A 25,045-nucleotide genomic window follows, 5' to 3' on the forward strand; every position below is an offset into this window, starting at 1 on the left:
TGAGCTAAAATAAATATCAAAAGTAAAGTATTACCACACAGGTACACTGTCTGGACCCTGCACTGACTTTCCTACTCTCATTGTACATCTGTCAAAGGAAAAAAAAAGTAAGTAATCAGTGAAGAAGGAACAATTGAATGTATGCTAAGAGGCATCATCCTATCAAATTAGCTTATCAGGGTCTATTTACAGTAACTTGAGAATTTACTCCTTCATTCAGAAAACATACAGGAAAGTGGTGAGGTCTAAATATCAGTGAACAACTTTGAAGGAGTGTTTAACTAAGAAAACAAACCATACCTCAAATCAAATTCCTTACAAATACATTTAGAGAAAAGGAATTGAAAACTATTTCATTTCTTACTACAAAGCTAAGATATTAATTAAATTTTTAAAAATGATGTTCAAAGAATTCATGGTTTTCAGCTATTGAAAGACATAAATTATATACAATAGTGAAGCTATAAGATAATGACAATGTGCTCACAGATTGGGAAGGTCCTTCTCGGCGTAACAGAACAGTAGCGGGGTGACAGAGCGGGCCAGTTCATGTTCCTCGTACTGTCCGGCAGCATCCTGCTGGGAGAAGTCCTGTCTGAACACCAGGGGGAGCCCCGACTTGTTGACCAACCAGTAAGGGGCCGTCACATGGATCTACAAAGAATATTTTTACATGGTAATTTTTTCTTTATGATGTTAAAATTAACTAGAACTGTCCAAACGGGACAATATACCCCCCGCTGGGTTTTTTCAGAAGTAAGTTTTTCCATAATAAAGTTATGTTTCAAACAGGAATTAAGAATTTTTTTCTTCCAGTGACCTTGAACTTCCCCAAATGACCTTGGGTCAAGGTAATGACATACCCTTAGGTCATGGGCAATCTCTGTGTGAAATGAGAACCTACCAAGTTTATCCATAAGAAAGATATGGACCGGACACGAATTATGAAATTTTTCTTCCTATGAACTTGAACTTCAACAAATGACCTTGAGTCAAGGTCATGACACACCCTTAGGTCATGGGCAATCTTTGTGTGAAAGGAGAACCTACCAAGTTTATCCATAAGAAAGATATGGAACGGACACGGATTATGAAATTTTTCTTTCAGGACCTTGGGTCAATGTCATGACACACCCTTAGGTCATGGGCATTCTTTGTGTGGAGTAGTAGATTCTAAATTCCCTCTGTAAGAAAGATATGGACCGGACACGATTGCACAGACAGACGGACAGCTGGACAGACGGACAGACAGACAGACTGACAAGGTGATTCCTATATACCCCCCAAACTTCGTTTGTGGGGGGTATAATGATATTTTGCAGTCACTGTACATTGTGACACATACATGTGCACCATCCCTGAATTACATTGCACAATGTAATATTGAATACATTGCAAGTTAATTGTTTTTAACACAAACAGGATAAGCTTTTACTAGGACTCTTATATTTATATGATAGGAAAATAATATATTTTTTTCTGTATTATTTTAAGAAAGTACAAAAATGAATGTATTAAAAATATACTTTTCTGTATTATTTTTTCATATGGGTATCTCTCAAGAGGAAAATAGAAAAGTACAAAGAAATCTAGAACAATTTACAAGTAATTAGAGAAATTGATGTTTTTAGTGTCATAAGAATTCACTAGAACCTACAGAGACGGACCCTCCCTTCCTGAAGATGATTTTGATGAGTAACTCCAGCAATCGTTTCTTGGTGTCGTACAGACGAATCTTAACCTTGTGGTACTGGGGGCCGGTGGTGACGGGGGGAACCACCAACTCTTTACAGGCAGGGAAGTTCTCCAGATTCAGTCCCAGCTCCATAGCCTGCTGGGGGTCTGCCTGTAACAGATAGTGTGAGTGAACCAACTTAAATTTAGGCTACCTGACAATGTTTTCATACAACTTTTATCTTCTTGGCCAAGTGAATAATGTTGACATTTTTAAAAGATGGCATTAAATTTTCATAAAGTTGTAATTATCTCCACTTGGAAAAAGGTGTACTGTGGCCTTTTCCTTGAACAAACTTACTACATGGATTGCATGACATCAAACAAGATCTTTTAATGAAGGTCTCCAGCCTGCTTGTACTTACAGCATTTAAGGCTATCTAAATTTAATTCTATGGTTCTCAGGCCAATTTTCTTCAAATCAGATGCGGGCTGGAGGCATTTTATTTATCATTTTATTGGCAATAAGAGGCCCAAGGGCCTTGAATCGCTCTTCTGATAAATTGTACAATCTATCAGTTCTATTAGAAGCCTCCAACTCTATTAGTATCATAAGACCCAAAATGCATCAACTTACAAAGTTTGATAATATTTAGCCAGTTAAGACTAAAGATATAATAATATAATGATAAAAAACCATAAGTTGGTCACAGTGTCCTACCTTTTACTTGAAATTTTCTGAGGACTCAAGATACATTAATTGACAAAGACTGATGATGTATCTAATTATGTACCTGAGATATTCAAAAGTAGGTCACCATGACCTACTTTTTGGTCAACATTCTCTGAAACCCAAGATGCACCATCAGAAAAAGTTTGACGATTCTTAGCCAATTAGAACCAGAGATAATTAAATATAGCCATCAAATGTCAAAAGTAGGTCATGGTGACCTACTTTTTGGTTGATGTTATTAAAAAACCCATAAATGCCTAAACTGACAAAATTTGATGATTCTAAGCCAATAACTACCTGAGATATTCAAAATTAGGTCACTGTGACCTACTTCTTGTTGAACTAACAATGAAACCCTAAGATGCCTCAACTGATCAAGTTTGATAATTCCGAGCCAATAAGTACCAGATATAATTAAATATAGTCATAAAATGTCAAAAGTAGGTCACAGTGACCTACTCCGAGCCAATAAGTACCAGATATAATTAAATATAGTCATAAAATGTCAAAAGTAGGTCACAGTGACCTACTTTTTGGTCGACATTCTCCGAAAACCCAAGGTGCCTCAACTGACAAAGTTTGATGATTCTTAGCCAATAAGTGCCTGAGATACTTAAATATATAAAATGTCAAAGTAGGTCACAGTGACCTACTTTTTGGTCGACAATCTCTGAAAACCCAAGATGCATCAACTGACAAAGTTTGATGATTTTAGGTCAATAAGTACCAGAGATACTTAATTATAGTCACAAAATGTCAAAAGTAGGTCACCTTGACCTACTTTTTGGTCATCACTCTCCGAAAATTCAAAATGCATCAACTCACAAAGTTTGATGATTCTTAGTCAACAAGTGCCTGAGATACTTAAATATAGCCATAAAATGTCAAAAGTAGGTCACTGTGACCTACTCTTTGGTCGACAATCTCTGAAAACCCAAGAAAGTTTGATGATTTTAGGTCAATAAGTACCAGAGATACTTAATTATAGTCACAAAATGTCAAAAGTAGGTTATTGTGACCTACTTTTTGGTCGTCACTCTCCGAAAATCCAAGATGCATCAACTCACAAAGTTTGATGATTCTAAGCCAATAAGTACTGGAGATACTTAAATAAAGCCATAAAATGTCAAAAGTAGGTCACCGTGACCTACTTCTTGGTCGTCACTTTCCAAACATAGGTAATCAAAGATTACGAAGCTCACCTCGACGAATGTTATCAGTTTAAGTAATGCAAATCCTACATCATATTTTCTTAATATTAAGTATTCATCCCAACAACAATATTCTTGCAAGTTATGCTTAACCCTCTACATGGTATATACACATTTCTATGCATGTAGTGTGAAAAACATGTATTGTGTAAACAAATATTCATAACTGTTAAAACTGCAGATATCAAAGACCTCAAGTTCATTCGGATTGATCTGTTCCCAAAACTTTAACCTGGGCTCTTGTATGGAAAATATAGGTCGGATCCAGCATCCCAAGCAAGTCTAATAGTGTCCATCCTAAGATGCATCATCCATGCAAGTTTGGTTTAGCTAGGGCTTATAGTTACTTGGGAATGAAAATGTAGGTCAGATCCAGCATCCGAAGCAAGCCTGGTAGTGTCCATCCTAAGATACATCATCCATGCAAGTTTGGTTTAGCTAGGGCTTACAGTTACTTAGGAATGAAAAATGTAGGTCAGATCCAGCACCCGAAGCAAGTCTGGTAGTGTCCATCCCTAGATACATCATCCATGCAAGTTTGCTTCAGGTAGGGCTCATAGTTACTTGGGAATGAAAATGTAGGTCAGATCCAGCATCCGAAGCAAGTCTGGTAGTGTCCATCCCTAGATGCATCATCCATGCAAGTTTGGTTCAGGTAGGGCTTATAGTTACTTGGAAATGAAAATGTAGGTCTGATCCAGCATCCGAAGCAAGTCTGGAAGTGTCCATCCCTAGATGCATCATCCATGCAAGTTTGGTTCAGGTAGGGCTTATAGTTACTTGGGAATGAAAATGTAGGTCAGATCCAGCATCCGAAGCAAGTCTGGTAGTGTCCATCCCTAGATGCATCATCCACGCAAGTTTGGTTCAGGTAGGGCTTATAGTTCCTTGAGAATAGACCTGCTCCAAAAACTTTAACCTGGTCACTCATCTGGAAAATGTAGGTCAGATCCAGCATCCGAAGCAAGTCTGGTAGTGTCCATCCCTAGATACATCATCCATGCAAGTTTGGTCCAAATAGAGCTCATAGTTCCTTGGGAATGAAAATGTAGGTCAGATCCAGCATCTGAAACTAGTCTGGTAGTGTACATCCATAGATACATCATCCATGCAAGTTTGCTTCAGGTAGGGCTTATAGTTACTTGGGAATGAAAATGTAGGTCAGATCCAGCATCCGAAGCAAGTCTGGTAGTGTCCATCCCTAGATGCATCATCCATGCAAGTTTGGTCCAAATAGGGCTTATAGTTCCTGTGGAATGGACCTACTCCAAAAACTTTAACCTGGTCACTCATCTAGATAATGTAGGTCAGATTCAGCATCCGAAGCAAGTCTGGTATTGTCCATCCCTAGATGCATCATCCATGCAAGTTTGGTTCAGGTAGGGCTTATAGTTCCTTGGGAATAGACCTGCTCCAAAAACTTTAACCTGGTCACTCATCTGGAAAATGTAGGTCAGATCCAGCATCCGAAGCAAGTCTGGTAGTGTACATTCCTAGATGCATCATCCATGCAAGTTTGGTCTGAGTAGGACTTATAATTCCTTGGGAATGGACCTGCTCCAAAAACTTTAACCTGCTCCAAAAACTTTAACCTGGTCACTCATCTAGAAAATGTAGGTCAGATCCAGCATCCGAAGCAAGTCTGGTAGTGTACATCCCTAGATGCAACATCCATGCAAGTTTGGATCAGATAGGGCTTATAGTTACTTGGGAATGGACTTGCTCCTAAAACTTTAACCTGGGACGCCGACGCTAACGCCGATGCCGACACCGACGCCGACGCCGGGGGTATAGCATAAGCTCATCTCGACTTCGTCGAGGTGAGCTAAAAACCAAATATGCATCGACTCACAAAGTTTGATGATTCTAAGTCAATAAATACATAAGATACTTAAATATAGCCATAATATGTCGAAAGTAGGTCATCATGACCTACATTTTGGTTGACATTTTTCAAAGACCCAAGATGCATCTACTGACCAAGTTTGATGATCTTAAGTCTGAAGGTACATGTAATCAAAATATGAGTTTTAAACAATTTGAAAACAAATGTCGGCAAAATTCAAAAGGAGGTCACAGTGACCTACTTTTTCATAAATATGTTTTTAAGTCCCAAGATGCATCAAAGTACAAGATTTGATGATTCTAAACCCCCCAGTGTCTGAAATAATGGGATTTAATGTTTTTGAAAAGATAAGTCATAAAGTTCAAAAAGTAGGTCATGGTGACCTACTTTTAAGTTGACATTGTTCGAGGACCCAAGATGCATCAACTGACAGAGTTTGATGATCATAGGCCTTAAAGTGTCCAAAATATGCCTTCAAATGAATTTGAAAACAAATCCACGCAAAATTTAAAAAGTAGGTCACTGTGACCTCCTTTTGAGTTAACATAATGTGAAGTCATAAGATGCATCAACTTACAAGATTTGATGATCCTAGTCCTTATAGTAACCAAAATATACACGTTTTTATTAATTGTAAATTTAGGTCAACTTTGAAGTGACCTTGAGACAACGCCCTTTGCCCCAGGGTAATTCCCCGTGCAAATTTTAATCTTCAACATATCCTGATCCTTGTATGTAAGTTTGGTGAAAATCTGCCTGGTGGTTATGGAGAAGAAGATTTTTTAGCAACCAGTTCTTTTGGTTTTGTTTTCCTGATTATCTCCCCTTGTTTAAGGGTCCCAACCCTTATTTTCAGTAAAAAAGGTAGCCCTTGGGCCAAGGATACCCTGTGACAAATTTGGTACTGATTGGCCAAGGGGTTCTTGAGTTATGGCCCATATTCTAAAAAGTTTACGCACACCGCACAAAGGGCCATAGCATTAGCTCTTTGAGCCTTTGGCTCAGAAGAGCTAATAAAATAGATGAGGGAGCAATTTTTTTTATTTTGACTTTCAAAATTTCTTTAAAATAAAGATGATTTTTTATTCACAGATATACTTTCCATTTCTGATCAAAAGGATTGCTTTATCCATTGCTTATCAGCGTGTGAACATCATAGGCAATGTCTTCGAATGTAATTTTAAACGAAGTAGCCCTTTGCAAATGGCTACCGGAAGTGATATTTGAATAGTAAACTACGAAAAAATTAGGATGGATCTTTTTTTTCCGGATTGGTCTCCGCGATACCAACTTTTTATTTTATCAAAATACAAGAAAATTAGCAATGCGGCTACCTCAAAACGGATGCACGCGGGCCTGAGAACCAGAATTTCAATTTTATTTAGCCTAAGTAAGCAATTTTTATATGAAGGCCTCAATCCTGCTTGTACTTACAGCATGTAGGTAGGCCTTCTCTCCTGTCTTCACTGTCCCACAGATCTGTGTGTCTTTGATGTAGTACCTCAGCTCTATGGGCAGCAGGTTACGAATGATCACAGGGGGACGTATGGATACAGTGTGTCCTGGTAGAATCAAACTCGAGTCCTCGGTCAGTAACTGCTCAGGGTAGTTCTCCCGCTTGACCGACACACAGAATCTAAAATATACAAAAGCATCCAATCAAATTCTAAATGCTTGCAGAGAAATAAATTTGAAATTGGATCAATATTCATTTAATGAAAAAATACATAAATCAATATATAAAATCAATACTTAATTTATTAATATCCATTGTAGATAAAACAAATAAATTGGACTTTTGCTGCTGCATACAACAGAGAAATAAAGGTTTATGGGGGAAGTGTTACCTATAAACTCCATTTCCTTCAGAAGAGTCACATTTCATTATTCTCTCCTTGACTTCCCCTGCCAAACCAACATGCTGCCATTGGATTGGTTGATTGCAATACTTTACCGGCCAATCAGATGGCCTGACATATAGCATGGAAGACACATATGGTAGTGGAAGTGGTAAGGTTCCATTGGCTGGGATTTCCATGATATTAAATTTACCTGTACATGTATAAAGAAAGATACACATTAAACAAAAATATAATTCAGATCTGTTTATATCATAGGCATTGGAATCAGGAGGGGGATAGCAAAGATTTAAAAAAAATTTTAATTTAAAAAGGATGTTGAATTTCTGAGCGTAGGTTTAGCCCCCTCCCCTTCCCTGCGCAAATACATGCAAGAACCAAATAAATTAAGATGGAGATATTTTGGAGAAGGGAAAACACACTGTTATTTACAATCATAGATACACAACATAGTTTGAATTTTATTGGGCTCTTCTCTGAAGTTGAAGAGTTCCACTAAATGAAGGATCTGTGTGCAATACTTTTGTCTCTATATGGATTTGTACACCTTTTCTAAAACAAATTTTGATTGAAAAAAAAAATCTGGAAATAAATTTATGTTTCATAATTTCTATATATTTTTCTTTAAATAATGCAAAAAATTTCAAAATTTGATATTTTCCCAAAATCACTATGGTAATGCATGCTGATTTTTGTTTCTATGGACCTCTGGTGGCGCTATAATCTTAAATTAAGAATATCTGTATAGGTAAGGTATCTTTCATATGTCCTTAATAAAAGCTTAACACACATAAAAAATAATTTCACTAAACCAAATTTGAAATTCAGAATTCGTTAAAATCATGAACAAAACTCAGTACAATCGGCAGCAAAAGATGTGTCCTTCTTTGACATTTTAGAAAAAAAATAATCCTGAGCAAAAATATATAATCAAGTTTCCAAATTCATTCATTTACTCTTTAACCTCGGCAATAATCGTTGAAGAATCTATTACATTTTCCCCTTCAAATACAAACTACATTTATCAATCTTATCCATTTAGTGGTGTATATATACATATCTGGGTTAACAGGACATTTAAATCTATATTTATCTCCAACCAGGAAGTAAATTACTAGAATTCTCGCTCTGACATTCCAAAGTTTGTTTGTTAACAGATATATACATTTAGAGGTCATTTGCATTAAAAGTAAGTATTGCATTGGGTTGTCTGCAGACAGGAAATTAAAATTTTCCTCAAAAAGGAATTTTTTTTTCATTAGGTACAACTTCTCTGATTTAAAACAGTAGGATAGTTTTGAATATTTATTCCATTATGGGGACAATCCTCTTAAGTCTATAATTAGAGCCAGACAACATTATAATTAAAGTTAAGCTTTAACAATTAAATTGAAGATGTAAAACCGTAGCAGTTTCAGAACCCATATATGCATTTAACAAACTTTTAAATGTTAATTTCAGATGGCACATTCCAAACCAAGAATTCCAGGCACTGCCCAACACTTTCTAGAGTGTGGTTTTGAAGATTGTGAGAGAAATTGTGAGTTTTACTGCAATTCCTGTCATCAACAGCTGTGTAAATCATGCAGAGCCCAACATCTAAAGATTCCAGAAAACAAGAACCATGAGGTGGTCCTTTACCAGCAACGTAGACAACAACTTCCTGTGATGAAATGCAAGATCCATCCCACTAAAGAAATAGATATTTACTGCAAAGACTGCAATATACCTTTATGTTCAAAGTGTTCAACAATGCAAGAGCACCAGAGACATTGTTTTATTGATTTAGAAACTATTTACACAGAGAAATTTACTCTTTGTCAAAAGGAACTCTCTAAAATCCATAATTACTTTGTTCCTATATCACAGGATTTACAGAGAGAAATTCGGGAAGATGCCACAGAAATTCAACAGATCATGGACAGCATACGGACGTCCATGAAGGCTGAAGCCGAGTCTCTCAAAAACATGGTGGACACAGTGCTCTCAGAAAATATGGAAGAATTAAACCAAATAGAGATGTCATTACTGGAGAAATTAAAGAGCCAAGAGAAGACATTTGATGATTATATTGCCTATCTCAGTGACCTTGTTAAAGAGTTCCAGAGTTACCTGTCCTCTACTGAGCTCATTAACTTCACAACTCAACTTCCAGACAACTTAAAAATAAAATCCATACCAGAAACCACCAAACCTGTCACACCAGAATTTTCTTCTGCTCAATACAACAAAAATGATGTTGCTAAATTTTTAGGGAAAGTAATTAAATCAGATAGAAAGGCAGAAGTAAGAAGAATAAAGCCAATGGAAATTCCACCTATTGCTACATCAACGAAATCTACAAGTGAACATACAAAACAGGATAAACATGTGAAATCTGACAAGAAACAAACAATGTCTCTATCTGCCTCTGTCACCAAGGTCAGGGAGTTCAATGTACCAGGTGTTGATTGTGTATACCATGTATCACTAGATCAATCAGACAGACTCTGGATCAGTGACATTTGGGGTAATCTTGTCCAAACAGATTTACAGGGGAATGTGATACATAAGATAAAAACCAGTGGTGAACGTGGTTACCACACAGTCACACAGGACAGGGATCTGGTATTTACAGAGAAAGACAAGAAAGTCATCAATAGGATAACACAGGATAATAATATCACTGAATTCATTATAACTGGAGACTGGGAACCACTCAGCATACACTTCTCCCACATCAACGGGGACTTACTGGTGGGGATGATGATATATGGAAAGGCTACAGGTAGAGTCACCAGGTACAACAAGACAGGAAAAGAACTACAGAACATACAGAGGGATAACAAAGGACAGGAACTGTATAGTTTACCATACTACATCACAGAAAACATCAATGGAGATATCTGTACATCAGACTATAATAAAGGAGTAGTGGTGGTGAATAAATCAGGACAACTCAGGTTCTCCTACAAAGGTCAGGAGTCAGAGTTCGATCCCTATGGAATCTGTACTGATGTCCTCGGTCACATCCTGGTGTGTGATCAGCACAGTAAAACTGTTCACCTCCTTGATCAGGACGGACAGTTCTTGTCTTTATTACTCACACAACAACAAGGGGTAGAGTATCCCCGTAGTGTGTGTGTGGATGATGAGAATAATCTCTATGTGGGACAAAGAGACACCAACACACTGACAGTGTACAAGTATCTACAGTGATTATAATTCTGTCAGTTGTGTATAACTATAGACTAAATAGAATATTTAATTTAAATTTGTGAATTCCAGGAAAGAAATAATTATACATCTGATTAATTGCACAGTACTATTACATGTTATTGATTTCAATGGTAAACATTTCATGAACACTTTTTTGGATTCCCAATTAAAAGATATCTGTCTATTTTACTATGTGGTGAATGGTGAAAATGATTATGAAACAAAACAATCTACAGTAAAACATGGTTATAGTGAAATGCTTGTAATTACATGTAATTCCTGCTAACAATACCTATGCTTTTAAAACATTTTGTAAACTTGAAGAATTTATAATGAATTAAAATTGCACATCCCTGGAACTTCACTTTCAGCTTATTTTACTGTATACTGATAGTACAAGTATTAAAAATTTCATTCCCATGATAAAGGTATACTCTCCTTGGTATATTATTCAATTTACTGTGGATAAAATATTTCCACAAAGGAAGTAATCAATGAAGAAAGCAGCACTAATGAAAGGAATCATTTGGAAACTAGTTTATATCAAACAATGGACTTGACTGCAAACACAATACTCCCTGTCAATGAAAACGCAACACTCTAATTTTAGGGTGAAAAGTATACTGTAAATTCCTAAATATACGCGTGGAATTAATTATCGCGTAATTTCGCGAGAAGCACCACACGCGAAATAAAATTACTCGCCTTTAATTTTATGGTGCTGAAATCTATGTAAAATTTCTTGATCAACCGTCCATTCGCAAATTATAATTCTCACGATTTGCCGTTAAAGAGCCCATTCGCGATAATAAGTACTCGCGAAAAATAAGGAATCTACAGTATACAGGTTATAACCATGTACCAAAAAAGTTATGACATGTTTTACTTTGCCAAATCAGTTATTTAAAGGTTGATAGAATTTCTTTCGTCTACCGGAAGTTGCTTTTTAGCCCTCTTAACAGAAATCAAATTTTTGCATTTTTAATAAAATTTTTAACAATATTTTGGGTTTTCAAGGTTTTGTTGCTGTTTATCATAAGTATTGTACTAAAATCCCGGGGAAAAAATCCTTCTTTCTTTACCGGATGTGATGCCTATATTTCCTCAAAATGACTGATTTTCATTACTAATGCTGGAGATTCTCAAAATAAAGAAAAAAAGAGCTGCCGATGCAAATGTACACTATTTAACGACTCATCAGGCTCATGTGTTTCAATAGCATAAATAACAGTTTCTTGACCGGAAGTCCAAGAGTTACTACACTACGCCAAGTTAGAGAAAATTCGACCACAGTATCTGAACAACAGGCAATTAAAAATGCCCAAGAATATTTATTTTGCAAAGATAAAGACATTGATAAACCTAATGCATGGTAGAAATCGGACTGCATACATGTATGTTGTACATGGCGGACTAGCAAGTTTAGATTAAATTGTCGGAGGGGGGGGGGTGTTTTATTTAAATGTTATCCGCTAAGAGGGCTATAAAATCAACTTTCAGTAATGGAATGAATAACATTTAACCATTAAATAACTGATTTGGCAAAGTAAAAGATACCCTAACTTGTTCGGTGCATAGTTATACCTCGTATATAATTTTTCACCCTAAAAGTAGAGTGTTGCGTTTTCATTGATGGTGAGTATATTTACATGTAATATGACTTTTTGACTGAGTTTTTACATACAGCTACCTTCCAAGCCTGAATGTGTGGCCATCTTAAGGTCAATGCTGGAGTCCAGTTCATTGCGAACAATCAGGGCTGATCTGACCGTTATCAATTTACGAGCTTTTCCTTCCTGTTTGACATCAAACACAATTCTTGCTGGCTTCTGGATGGATGGGTCATGTTTAGAACTGTATGTTAACTGAAAAATAAGAACAAATCAGCTTTTGGAAAAAAGTAAAGCTTAAAAAAATGATACTACCACTGCAATTTTGAAATTGTCCATTAATTTTTGTAAATGAATGTTACCTTGAACTTGCTAAAAATAAGGTGACCTTGATTTGAAAAAGACTCATCAAAAGTTTGTACTTACCCCAGCTAATCCTTTGGCCTGTGAGACATCAGGTTCAGCGTGTCTGAAGTACACCCCCACACGATCCACCGACACATTGGACAGCTTCAACCACCCATCCACCTTCACAACCAGCTGATTGATGCTCAACTCATGAGTTTTCTTAACAGATAAGTCATAATTCAAAATTTTAAAAATGCTTTATTTTAAGAGAAGGTTTGGTTATGAAGACTATATAGTTTAAGAAAGTGAAGATGCTAAAGCATTCACCTCATGGCGATTTTTCTCTTTGTTGTGGAAGAAGAAAGGCATTTTTTCTCCCGACTCCACTTTTCTCCACTCTGAAGCCTTTATATAGTGGTCATCTTTGGTACCTTTTCTTCTGCCTGACCTAAAAATTAACCATCATCATGAGAAAGTCAGCTGAGCAGGAAACAGCAATTCAGAAAACTTGTTTTATACATTACTACTCATTTTAAACAAATTCTGAATCTGAAAACCTTTCCTCGCATTAGGAACAAAACAAGCTTGATAAATCATAAATAGATCATTTTGTTTTCTTTGTGTTTTAAGATTTCAATTAATTCTAAGGCATCAGGAATATTTCAATTTTATTTGATCCTTTTTCTCCTCCCCAAATTACAACAGAAACAATACTTCTGATTGGTAAGTGCAGTGTACCTTGGTGTGGTGGTCACCGTGGTAAACCAGAGAGTACAGCCCGTTTCATTGGACAACATAAAGGGAACAAATGGAACTCTTCTCCTTTGACAGCTCACAGCAGTACGGCTCGCCTGGTGGGGATGGTTCTGGGAATTTGCTGGGCTGAAAAGAGCAATGTATCAGGCCATCAACAAAAATACAAAAAAAGAAAAGACGCCAAAAGTTATGGCTTAATTCATTATTATAAAGCCCTTCCTGACTGGTGTAGAGCTAGCAGTAGAGCATGTTAATTTACATTAATTTCTCAATTTTTTTTTATTTCTTTTAATATATAACCTAAAGGTTTCCAAAAGAAAAAGCATAATTATATAACAAACATTTGGCTAAAAAAGATGTATCAGACTGAGTACTGATGGTAAACTTACACAATTTGTTTACATTAGTCTTGTGTTTATGTCAGTAAATGTTAATGTGTACTGATGGTAAACTTACACAATTTGTTTATAGTAGTCCTCTGACCATGTCACTTTAGTCTGGTTGTACAGCTCCAGCAGTGTACTGGTAATGTTCAGATTCAATACTTCTTGTGCTAAAAAAAATAAATAAAAGCAAAGTAATCAGAACTGTATCATTTGAGGGTCAAACTTTTCTTAAAAATAGAATAATTTACAAATGAATGATTTTTGAAAAAGTCAAATCAGTCAATATAAATGCCACTACATTTCACTTCATTGATCTTGTGACATTTTGTTGTACATCAGAGACAGCTCACAGGGCAAGAACTATCAGACTACATGTGTATGTTCTTGTGCATTTATAATATACTGTCAAGTGGAAATTTTAGCGAAATAAAAATATAGCATATTGTCCTTTAAAATTGGTATTTTTCAATTAGAGTGAAGTAATTTTGGTGAATATAAAAGGCTCACTAAAGAGTCAATTGCGAATATTTACATTTGCAAATGTTTTCCTTTATATAACACTACTGAAAGCAAGCAATTATATAACTGTATAAATACAGGTATGGGGTCAAGAGGTCATAGATGTGAGTCTGGATAAACGTTCCACGTAATCTCTGTGTGACATCATAAAAGGTCGACGCGCATTTAGTGGATAGCATACATGCCATTGGGTTTGAAAAATAATGCATTTCGCACATTAAAAGGAACAATCAGGCAAATTTAAAGTATGAATAAGTCACAAATATAAATATAAGTTATAAGGTATCATCTTTTGAGTTTTATTTAGATGTAAAACGGGTTGGCACATGATCAAATCTTCCATAAAGCCCTTCTGACTAACATTGTACATTTCAACAGAAATGAAACTAAGAATTTTACCATTAATTTGAATGGCTGTTTTCTTCTCCATATTTTGATAGTATTGTTTCCATTCACATCGACATCTGTAATTAATAGAGAAAGAAATTAATAATTAAAGAAGTTGAATATAAACAGAGCAAAAATGCATAATTAAGAAATAAGATATCATTTTTAGAGTTGCATGAGGGTATGACATGATGTCGGTCACGTGATCAAATTCTATAACGCCTGAAGGGCGTTATAGTATATTTGATCACGTACTGACTTCATGTCACACCCCAATGCAACTCTAAAACATAGGTAATCAGAGATTACAGAGCTCACCTCAACGAATGTTGTCTTTAAGTAAGGCGAAGTTACACAATTCACCAAAAAAAAGTGTACATCACAAAATGAAAATATTTATGCAATTTTGATCTGATACTTTGGAATAGAGCTATATAAAAACTTCAAACTAGTTCTTTTTCATGAAAATGTAATTAAAATCCAGCATCTGAAGCAAATTTGAGAGTTTTCATCCCTTGATGCATCATTTGTGCAAGTTTGGTTTATACAATGTTATATAAGCCTTATAGTTTTTTTGTAATAGACCTGCAACCATAACTTTTACCTGGTCTATTATCTAAAAAATGTATGTCTAATTCAGCATCCGAAGCAAGTCCATTAGTGTGCATCCTAAGATGTATCGTCCAGGCAAGTTTGCTCTTTATAGGGCTCATAGTTACTTGTAAATAAAACCTGCACCAAAAACTTTAACCTGTTCACTCAACTGGAAAATGTGGGTCAGATTCAGCATCCGAAGTAAGTCTGGTAGTATGCATCCTTAGATGTACCATCCATGCAAGTTTGGTCATAATAGTGCTCAAAGTATCTTGGAAACGAAAACTGCACCTAAAACTTTAACCTGTTCACTCAACCGGAAAATGTATGTCAGATTCAGCATTCGAAGCAAGCCTGGTAGTATGCATCTTAAGATGTATCAAACCTGCAAGTTTGGTCATTATAGTGCTCATAGTATCTTGGAAATGAGACCTGCACCAAAAACTTTAACCTGTTCACTCAACTCGAAAATGTAGGTCAGATTCAGCATCCGAAGCAAACCTGGTAGTATGCGTCCTTGGACGAGTCATCCATGCAAGTTTGGTCTTTATAGTGCTCATGGTTACTTGGAAATGAGACCTGCACCAAAACTTTAACCTGTTCACTCAACTCAAAAATGTAGGTCAGATTCAGCATCCGAAGCAAACCTGGTAGTAAGCATCCTTAGATGTATCACCTATGCAAGTTTGGTCAACATAGGAGTTATAGTTACTTGTAAATGAGACCTGCACCAAAAACATTCACCTGTTCACTCAACTGGAAAATGTACGTCATATTCAGCATCCAAATCAAACCTAGTAGTGTACATCCTTAGACATATCATCCATGCAAGTTTGGTCAACATAGGGTTTATAGTTCCTTGGAAATGACACCAACACCAGAAACTGCACCAAAAATGTTAACCTGCTCCAAAAACCTTAACCTGGTCATTCCTTTGCTGAAATTGCAGCATTTGAAACTTTGACTGGTACAATGAAACATACTAGAAGCATCTTCCATGCATGTCTAGTCAATATAGGACATAGAAGTACTTTAAAAGAAAACTGCTCCAAACAAGAGGCCCACGGGCCTAATAGGTCACCTGAGCATCATGCAACAACTTTTTTCAAATGATTGAATTTGTTTCATGTTTTAAGCTAGATGCTAAGGCATTCACAATTTTGGAAGAGGCACTCTTGCTCAACATAACTATGTACTTAGTAAGTTTATTTAAAACATAGGAGCAGAGAAGATTTTCAAAGATTTAATGCATTTTCACTATATAATCAGTAGAGCCCTGCCCTAACACCAGAACCCCTGACCCTAGGGCTATAAAATTCACAATTTTGGTAGAGCCACTCTTGCTCATTATAACTATGTACTTAGTTTATTTAAAACCTAGGAGCAGAGAAAATTTTCAAAGATTTAATGCATTTTCACTATATAATCAATAGAGCCCCGCCCTAACACCAGAACCCCTGACCCTGGGGCCATGAATTTCAAAATTTTGGTAGAAGCACTCTTGCTCATCATAATCATTTACTGAATTAGTGTATTTAATACCTAGGAGCAGAGAAGAAGATTTTCAAAGATTTAATGCATTTTCATTACATAATCAATATAGAGCCCCGCCCTAACACCAGAACCCCTGACCTTGGGGCCATGAATTTCAAAATTTTGGAAGAGGCACTCTTGCTCATCATAATTATTTACTGAATTAGTGTTTTTTATACCTAGGAGCAGAGAAGAAGATTTTCAAAGATTTAATGCATTTTCATTATATAATCAATATAGAGCCCCGCCCTAACACCAGAACCCCTGACCTTAGGGCCATAAAATTGACAATTCATGATGACACTCTTGCTCATCATAACTATGTGCTTAATTTGTTTATTTAATACTCAGGAACAGAGAAGAAGATTTTCAAAGAAATAATGCATTTTCACTATATTATCAATAGAGCCCCGCCCTAACACCAGAACCCCTGACCCTGGGGCCATAAAATTCAAAAATTTGGTAGAGCCACTCTTGCTCATCATAACTATGAACTTAATTTGTTAATTTAATACCAAGGAGCAGAGAAGAAGATTTTTAAAGACTTACTGCATTTTCACTAATATATAATCAATAGAGCCCTGCCCTAACACAAGAACCCCTGACCCTGGGGCCATGAATTTCACAATTTTTGTAAAGGACTCAATGCTGATTACAATCATACCAACAGTTTGACTGCTTGATGTTGGGGAGTAAAGAAGAAGATTTTTAAAGATTGCACTATTTTTAGTGGTTTTTGCCCAACTCCCAAGGTTCCAGGGGGGGGGGGGGGGGGGGGGACCACGAAATAAAAAATTTCTGTTCCCCTTCACCCATAGATGCTATATGCCAAATTTGGTTGAAATTGGTTCAGTGGTTTCAGAGAAGCTGAAAATGTTTAAATGTTAACGCACGACGGACGACGACGGACAAAAAAGGATAGCAATAGGTCACCTGAGTTTACTCAGGTGACTTAAAAACTTAACCTGGGACGCCGACACCGACGGGGACGCCGAGGGTATTACATAAGCTCCCCCAACTTCGTTGAGGTGAGCTAAAAATGATATTTTATTTCTTATATTTATATTTTACGTTTTCATTCAATTTACAAACAAATAAAGGCATTATTTAGACTTATATTTTGGAATGCAATGTAACGTTACTGCAACATTATGTGACGTCGCAGTCGGAACTTTCCAAATTGCACGTGCAGTTTGCTTTCCGTACGCAAGAAAGTCTGATCATGTGACCGACTGCATGTCATCGAAAATTGAATTTAATTTTTTTAGCATTTTCATATAAGGAAAGGCATTGGCAAATGTAAATATTCAAAGTGTAAAAGGACTTAATGGTTATAAAATTATCAGAAACAACATGTGTTTGTAAAACACTGATGCCCCTGTATGGCAACATAGAAAAGATTAGGCATTTCTTATATTTTAATTTAATTAATTGGTACCAAACTTAGGGTATTCACACTAGAAAAACTTAGGGTAAAACTTTATGGTCAAGGTTTGCTTTTTTAAAGTAAGTCAATCTCAAAGGTCAAGGTCAAATTAAGGGTCAAAGTTCTTGGTATCCAATGAAGGATCTTTTCACAAGGATTACATATATGAAGTATGAAAGCCCTATCCCTTAATTACCGTTCAAAAGTTATGGCCAAGGTTAAAGTTTTTTCACAAGTACCGAAATCTACAAGGTCAAGGTCAAAGGGCCAAGGTTGTTGGTGTCAAGTGAAGATCTTTTAACAAACATTACAAATGTGAAGTATAATTGTCCTGGTGTCTACTGTTCAAAAGACATGGCCAAAGTAAAATTTTAAAATTTTCATGTAAAAGTGGGTCAAACTCCAAGGTCAATGTCAAAGTAGCTGCAATAATGTAGCCCTCTCCGATTTTTTTTAATCTGATGTTTTCTGGAGAGGGCTACAATTCCATCGCATCTCCGTAATGGTGCAAATATTTTTTTTTAATAGGAGCAACTGCAGGCAAATTAAATTATTTTTACATTCAACTTACTTCTAATAAGACAAATTTTTTATTCACTGTCAACAGTAGACCCCGTTAAATGCGAAAAACTTGTAAAATAACTCTGTATGTTTCCTGGTAGTTTACTTCAGCAGCCATGACAGTTCACGCGTGACGTAATGAGAATTTCGCTTGAAATTTAGAACAACTGAATAAAGCAATTATCAATGTTTATAAATGTATGTGCTGAATTTCATCACAAAAACATAGGTATATAAAACCATTTTAAGTGTTATTTTTATGCAAGCAGCGATATTTATGTTTAAAATAAGGGAATTCCAAAAAGATCCGCTCCTATAGAACCTAAATTCCCAAAATACAATCTATCAAGGTCAGTAAACATGGCGGATAAATTCGAGTTGTGATGTTGACATACGCGAAAAATAAGCGATATAGGGATCGTTCTGTATATTTTTGCATTGGTTTACGTCTTGGATGACTACTTATTTGGAGTCAAAGTAAGAAATGTTAATAAAATAGCCATTTACTGTTAATTTCAGCCGAAATCCGTGCGGGAGCAAATCACTCCCGCAGCTGCGCCATTGGAAAGATCCTAAGGAGTTGTAGCCCTCTCCCCCCCCCCCCCAAAAAAAAAAAGGGAGAGTGCTACATTATTGCAGCTAATGTCAAAGGGTCAAAGTTATTGTTATCAAATGAAAGATCTTGTCATAGGGATCAAATATGTAAAGTATGAAAACACTAACCCTAAATCTGTAAAATTTTAGGTCAAGGATTTCTTTATTTAAGTAGGTCAAGGTCAAAGGTCAAGGTCAAAGGGTCAAAGTTCTTGGTATCCAATGAAGGGTCTTCTCACAAGGATTACATATATGAAGTATGAAAGCCCTATGCCTTATCGTTCAAAAGTTATGGCCAAGGTTAAAGTTTTTTCTCAAGTACGGAAATCTACAAGGTCAAGGTCAAAGGGTCAAGGTTATTGGTATCCTGTGAAAGGTCTTTTAACAAACATTACATATGTGAAGTATAAATGTCCTGGTGTCTACTGTTCAAAAGATATGGCCAAAGTAATATTTTAAAATTTTCAAGTAAAAGTGAGTCAAACTCCAAGGTCAAGGTCAAATGGTCAAAATTTGTGGTGCCCAAAGAAAGGTCTTGTCACAAGGAATACACATATGAAATATGAAAGTCAAGCTCTACTAAATCAAAAGTTATGGGCAAGGTTAAAGTTTTTGCGGACAAACAGACAAACAGAGAGACAGACAGACAGACACGACAAAAACTATATACCCACGAAACTTTGTTATGGGGGCATAAAAACAGTTTGAGGACAAACATTTTACAATCATGATTTCTTTTCAAGTCTATGCTTTGCAGACAAAGCCAACCCAATCATTTGGGAAATGTTTTGATCTTAAAATTACACTAGCTGACATTAATTTAACCCTTATCATGCTTTATAATATTTGTATAATGTTAAACCAGGGTGCTGCATAAAACAATAAAATCATTTTTTAAATATTAGTGTCTTTAAATTACAGTAGAATTTTTATTTCTTAAGATACATCCATAATCCTTATATAATTTTTATAGTTTGAATCAGTACAAATGTCACTCCATTATCAGATTCATTCTTAAAACTCACCTGTGTAAGTTACAGGTAAGAAAAGGTAATGCATGTGCATTCTACACAAAACTACACTAAAATTTCATTCTTTTAAAACAAATACGATTTCTTTCAATCAAAAACAGTTTTGATGCGATGATATTTCATCACCTTTTCCTATACATATATCTACTGTGATACAGGTACGCTCAGGTAAGACAGGTACGTCAGGTAAACCTCGTGAACCAAGAAACTAGAGAAAATATTCAGTTATTTATGTTTATTTATTTCAATGGTGTGAATAATTGTAAAAGGAAAATACTAAACAAGTACAAAGAACTCAAATTCGCACGTTTTATTTCGGAGACGTGTCCACAACGTCCCAGTTCTCGTGTACATATCGTCGTCTGCATAACACCAACTTTATCCAACTAATATATCTATATCTCCGGTATAAATTCGTTGAAATTAATAAAACGAACATACTCAAAGCACTCAAAAGCAATATCTTTTCCAAATTACCAAGATAATTTAAAATAAATGCAGTTATTCAGCGTTGTTTAGGAATAAATCGTCATTGTCGATACATTCCGCCATTTTTGTAACTGAAGTAAACAAGGAATACAACCTGCGTCTTTTTGATGAGCTTTTGTACTTTCAACCAATGAAATCAGGGCTTATAAACAGTGTTTCGGTGTGTAAAACGGATATTACGAAATACCAACACAAAAATAGTTTATACAATGGTTTTTTATTCTTAAAATAGGAATGGGAATTTCCGATATTCAAAAACAACTTATGCCGCGACCAGCACTGAAACGTAAAGTTGCCGATCGCGGCAAATGTCGCGATTAGCACGATAAGGGTTAAGTATCCATATTAGCTCCAGCTAATTAATTACACCCTTACTTCCACTGTTCCAAAAATGGCTCCCATCCCGACAGTTTCCTGTTGTAGTAGTCACCCATCAAAATAAAAGATCCACTCCCCTCTTGTCTTGGGAGAAACTGCTGGGAGAACTGAATGCTGTTGAAGGAAATTTCTGCCAGTGGCACATCGGAGTCCCCACAATCGTCTATCAGGCAAACACACACAGAGGATGACTTTATCTGAAAGAGGATGAAAAATAACAAGATTATAACTTACAATGATCATGGATTAACTGGGAAACTCCACTATGGGGATGCTTGTAAATAAGCTTGATATTTCTAAAAATTGCCCTTGTTGAGAATTGTACAAAATTTAAATCTTTACTCCATATGAAAGCTTAGATCTGCATATGTCTTGTCAATTCTACATAACAAGATTTTCAAATAACACAATCAAATTTTTGCCACATTAAGAATTTGGGAAGTCATTTTGCTATAGACTCTAGATAAAATATCAGAAAATGTGAGCAGTTTAACTGTCAACACACAAGAAATGAAAACAGCGATATCTAGTCCATTTCTTCACAGTATTTAGCTTTAATCATATGTACTTGGCTTTTTACAAGAAACAAACCAGAGAAGTAACCTTAGCATTTCTGTGAAAAGATCCATGATCCACCCTGGCCAACACTAACCTCCATCCCCGTGATATGAAGTCCCCCCTCTTGTGACTGGCCCCTCTCCTCTGGTACAGCGTTCTCAGTCAGCCAGACTGCCGCCTCCATCAAATTCATCTTCTTCAGATCTAGAGCTTTCTTACAATCCTCCATACTGAAGCCCATATCATAGAGACTGCTTATCTTGTCAGCTGATAATGTACCAACAAAATATTTCTGTTAATTATGAGAACAATGATGACATTCCATTTATTCAATTATAATTTAAACCAAGCTTCCTCTGAAAGGTGAATTCCAAATTTTTTTTTAATGGTTGAACTATATCAAACATTTTCTAGTGAAAATTGACTGCAATGATGTTGTCATTTTCTTTAAATGTCTTCACTTCATTTTAGACTTACTAAATGTTACACTGCATCTCTTATTATGAGATTGCTTCAAGTAAACATTGTGAAGAAAGGAAGAGTTGTCTTCCTTAAAATCACCAGAAAAGATATTTGCCCAATCAATGTCAAAATGTTAAAGCTTGTGAAGTAGATAAATTACAAAATACCCTACCAGGGTAGGCTTTATCTGTTGGCTTGTCATGCTGTGTTGCTTTCAGTGCCTGCTCTGGGATGGAGTTCAATATCGCCAGGAACATTTTCATGTCAATGTAGGACAGTCGAATGTTCATAACATTAAATGTAATCTGAAAAGGAAGTGATTTAATCCATGTTATCATCCTTAATCATCTGTTTAACTTTTTGAATCAAATGGTAAATTAGTGCAACTTGGCTCCAAATTTGTCACTATTAACTGTTTTTAAATCATCTTACTCTACATTTTTGATACACTTTACAGAGAAATCTGTTGAATACCTCGAGGACAAGGTTATTTTGGTGGACCTGAGAGGCCTCCAGTAATCCAGCGGATGATGACAGTTTATGTTTGGGAAGTGGATTAGCATTGAGATCGATGTGGATAGTTAGTGGATCTATGATGGACTGAGCCGTCTCCTCTTCTGCTGTCAAAGAGCAGGAAAATACCTCCAAAGACTGAAGAGTGCACGTCAGAATTTTGTCCTTGGCTTTGGGGCGGAAATTCAGTATTGCTGTGCTCTATAATACATGTAATTTGAAAATAAACAAAATTTTAAAAATTGTCAAATGAATTTACAAAGTACATTATTGGTTCATGCCTTGAACTAGAAAAAAGTATGTTTAAACTTTGAACAAACAATGTACTTGTATAAATATTTTTCACAATGGTTATAATATGTCTCATCAATCTTGACTGCAGATACAAACATTTATTAATAACAGAATGAACAATCATTTTTTTAAATCTATATACAGCCTACTCCGGATATATTGAAATTCAGGGGACCATGCAAATTATTTCAATATATCCGTAATTCAATATAAGCGAAATCGTGAAGCCGCCATTTTTACAAGTTCAATTCCAATCTAAAATAAAGAAGAACAAACCCGAACAAATTAACTTTGTTCTCGTTTATAGACAGATAACATAGAATGAATATGAGTCCTTGAGAATTTAAATATTTTTTTTATTTCTAATATATTCAAAAGACAATCTTCAACCTCATTACACGATCTCATTTATTTGCGTTTTGGCGAAAATTCACGGGACTAAAAAGGTTGAGTACTGCTGAACGCTGCTTGTATTTCATCGTAAGTGTACTCGGGTTAATTCCTGAGTTATTTCGAATTTAGGCATACCAATAGTCATTAACAGCAGACATTTGATTTCATAGTTATTTTTTTTCTAGATCTGTGAGGGTTGTTATTATAATATTACGTTTAGCTGTTTAGCCTCGATATGTCCGTATTATATACATGGACGCAAAGAATTTAACAGTGAAGAATTTAATTTCGTAAGAACATGCAGTATAAAAACACATAAGGTGAAAACTTAATTATTCACACCTTTGTATATCACCTGGTCAATCAGGCATAATTATTGCCACCAACCGTAATGACAGCCGCCAGGGAGTACTTCAATATAACCTTATGAAAACAACTCATTATCACCTGTGGGGACCGATCAGTGGCTTCAATATAAGCGAAATTTCAATATATCTGATTTCAATATAACCGTTATTTTAATGCAAAGAATATGAGAGGCAAAAACGGGGGATTTATTTTTATTTCAAAATAAGCGGAATTTCAAAATAAGCGAGTTCAATATAAGTGGAGTAAGCTGTAGGATATTCTAGTTACTTTAAGAATGACAGCATTAGTGTCCCAGGTAGAGCTGTCTTCCACGACAATGAACTGTGTGTCTGACACATTCAGCTTCAACTCAAAGGGCACCTCCACCTACAAAGAAATAAAAGAAATGCCAAACTTCCACACAATTGAAGTGAAATGAAAGACATAATTTTTTAAGCAATATTCAAATTAAAGTATACATTTTACATTCATTCTTCTACAAGCAATCTTTTACTTCCAAAAATCTAATTTTTTCCTACATCAACATTCTACATGTATATAATATGGTATTTTACATACCTTCACAGAAAATGACCTCCTTACCTCCTCTACAATAGGCCCTCTCTTTGTCATTATACCACTAGACACGGTCAGAGGACTCGTAGTTTTAGTGGAATCTCTAGACGTCTGTCTGCTGACCTCAGGTGAACTCATCACTACATCTTCAGCAACGGACTCTTTCTCTGCAAAATAAGATACTTCACCTAACAAATCATGTTACTGTCAATCAATCTTGCATGATATCATTTTAAAATTTTGCTCCTGAGTAAGACTTTGGGAAGGTGGTTGGGTTGAGGGTGTTTTTAATTCCTTGAAAATTTTGGCTTGCTGCTATGACAACACACTGAAAATGACATGATGAGTCAGTTTCCACAATCTCACTTTCGCCGCAGAAGACATACCCATAATGAAGGGATCCTCAGGACTCTCCATGATGAAATCGCGGACGGACAGAATCCAATCAAAGATACACATGACCTTCATGTTATTAAGGATGACTGAGAACTTGTTGGACTCCTGTGTGGCCCGGTAGTGGAGCTCTAACTGGAACGTCTTGGATTTCTTACTGCTGGGTCCGGGCTGCAGGATCTTCTCAAAGACATTAGGACGGACATTTACAGGGGCATCTGAGAAGAAAATGAATTACTTCAAATGTCAGAGAAGCAAACAAAACACAAAATATCAGAAAATCCATAAAATTCTATTAAATACACATGTACATGAAATGATATTGCTGAAATAAATCTTAATGGAGCACATCTTCACCTTTACTGCACTGGTCTG

At 35.9% G+C, this 25,045-nt stretch overlaps 2 protein-coding genes across 3 annotated transcripts in view; one reads left to right on the forward strand and one right to left on the reverse strand.

The window, feature by feature from the left end:
- The window catches only part of LOC134241498 (intermembrane lipid transfer protein VPS13D-like), a 39,654-nt gene extending 14,743 nt beyond the window's left edge, over nt 1-24,911 (reverse strand). For both annotated transcript variants that reach the window (XM_062723542.1, XM_062723541.1), the window contains exons 1-18: nt 24,664-24,911; nt 24,305-24,444; nt 23,990-24,088; nt 22,628-22,867; nt 22,326-22,458; nt 21,786-21,958; nt 21,131-21,330; nt 14,540-14,604; nt 13,692-13,788; nt 13,218-13,361; nt 12,807-12,927; nt 12,558-12,698; nt 12,212-12,386; nt 7,312-7,516; nt 6,899-7,100; nt 1,658-1,846; nt 488-654; nt 35-88 (exon numbers count right to left, since the gene is read on the reverse strand). In XM_062723542.1, the coding sequence (XP_062579526.1) occupies nt 35-88; nt 488-654; nt 1,658-1,846; nt 6,899-7,100; nt 7,312-7,516; nt 12,212-12,386; nt 12,558-12,698; nt 12,807-12,927; nt 13,218-13,361; nt 13,692-13,788; nt 14,540-14,604; nt 21,131-21,330; nt 21,786-21,958; nt 22,326-22,458; nt 22,628-22,867; nt 23,990-24,088; nt 24,305-24,444; nt 24,664-24,745 (2,627 nt within the window). In that variant the 5' untranslated portion in view covers nt 24,746-24,911. The remainder of the gene's footprint in view (nt 1-34; nt 89-487; nt 655-1,657; nt 1,847-6,898; nt 7,101-7,311; nt 7,517-12,211; nt 12,387-12,557; nt 12,699-12,806; nt 12,928-13,217; nt 13,362-13,691; nt 13,789-14,539; nt 14,605-21,130; nt 21,331-21,785; nt 21,959-22,325; nt 22,459-22,627; nt 22,868-23,989; nt 24,089-24,304; nt 24,445-24,663) is intronic.
- Nucleotides 8,446-10,601, forward strand: LOC134241500 (protein PML-like). The gene is made up of 2 exons (XM_062723544.1): nt 8,446-8,512; nt 8,785-10,601. The coding sequence occupies exon 2, from the start codon at nt 8,785-8,787 to the stop codon at nt 10,519-10,521; it is 1,737 nt and encodes a 578-aa protein (XP_062579528.1). The 5' UTR covers nt 8,446-8,512; the 3' UTR covers nt 10,522-10,601.
- Nucleotides 24,912-25,045: the final 134 nt, after the last annotated feature.

This window comes from Saccostrea cucullata, unplaced genomic scaffold (genome assembly GCF_032062105.1).
Source record: "Saccostrea cucullata isolate Sc308-1 unplaced genomic scaffold, CSIRO_AGI_Scuc_v1 ctg2895, whole genome shotgun sequence".
NCBI lineage: Eukaryota > Metazoa > Mollusca > Bivalvia > Ostreida > Ostreidae > Saccostrea > Saccostrea cuccullata.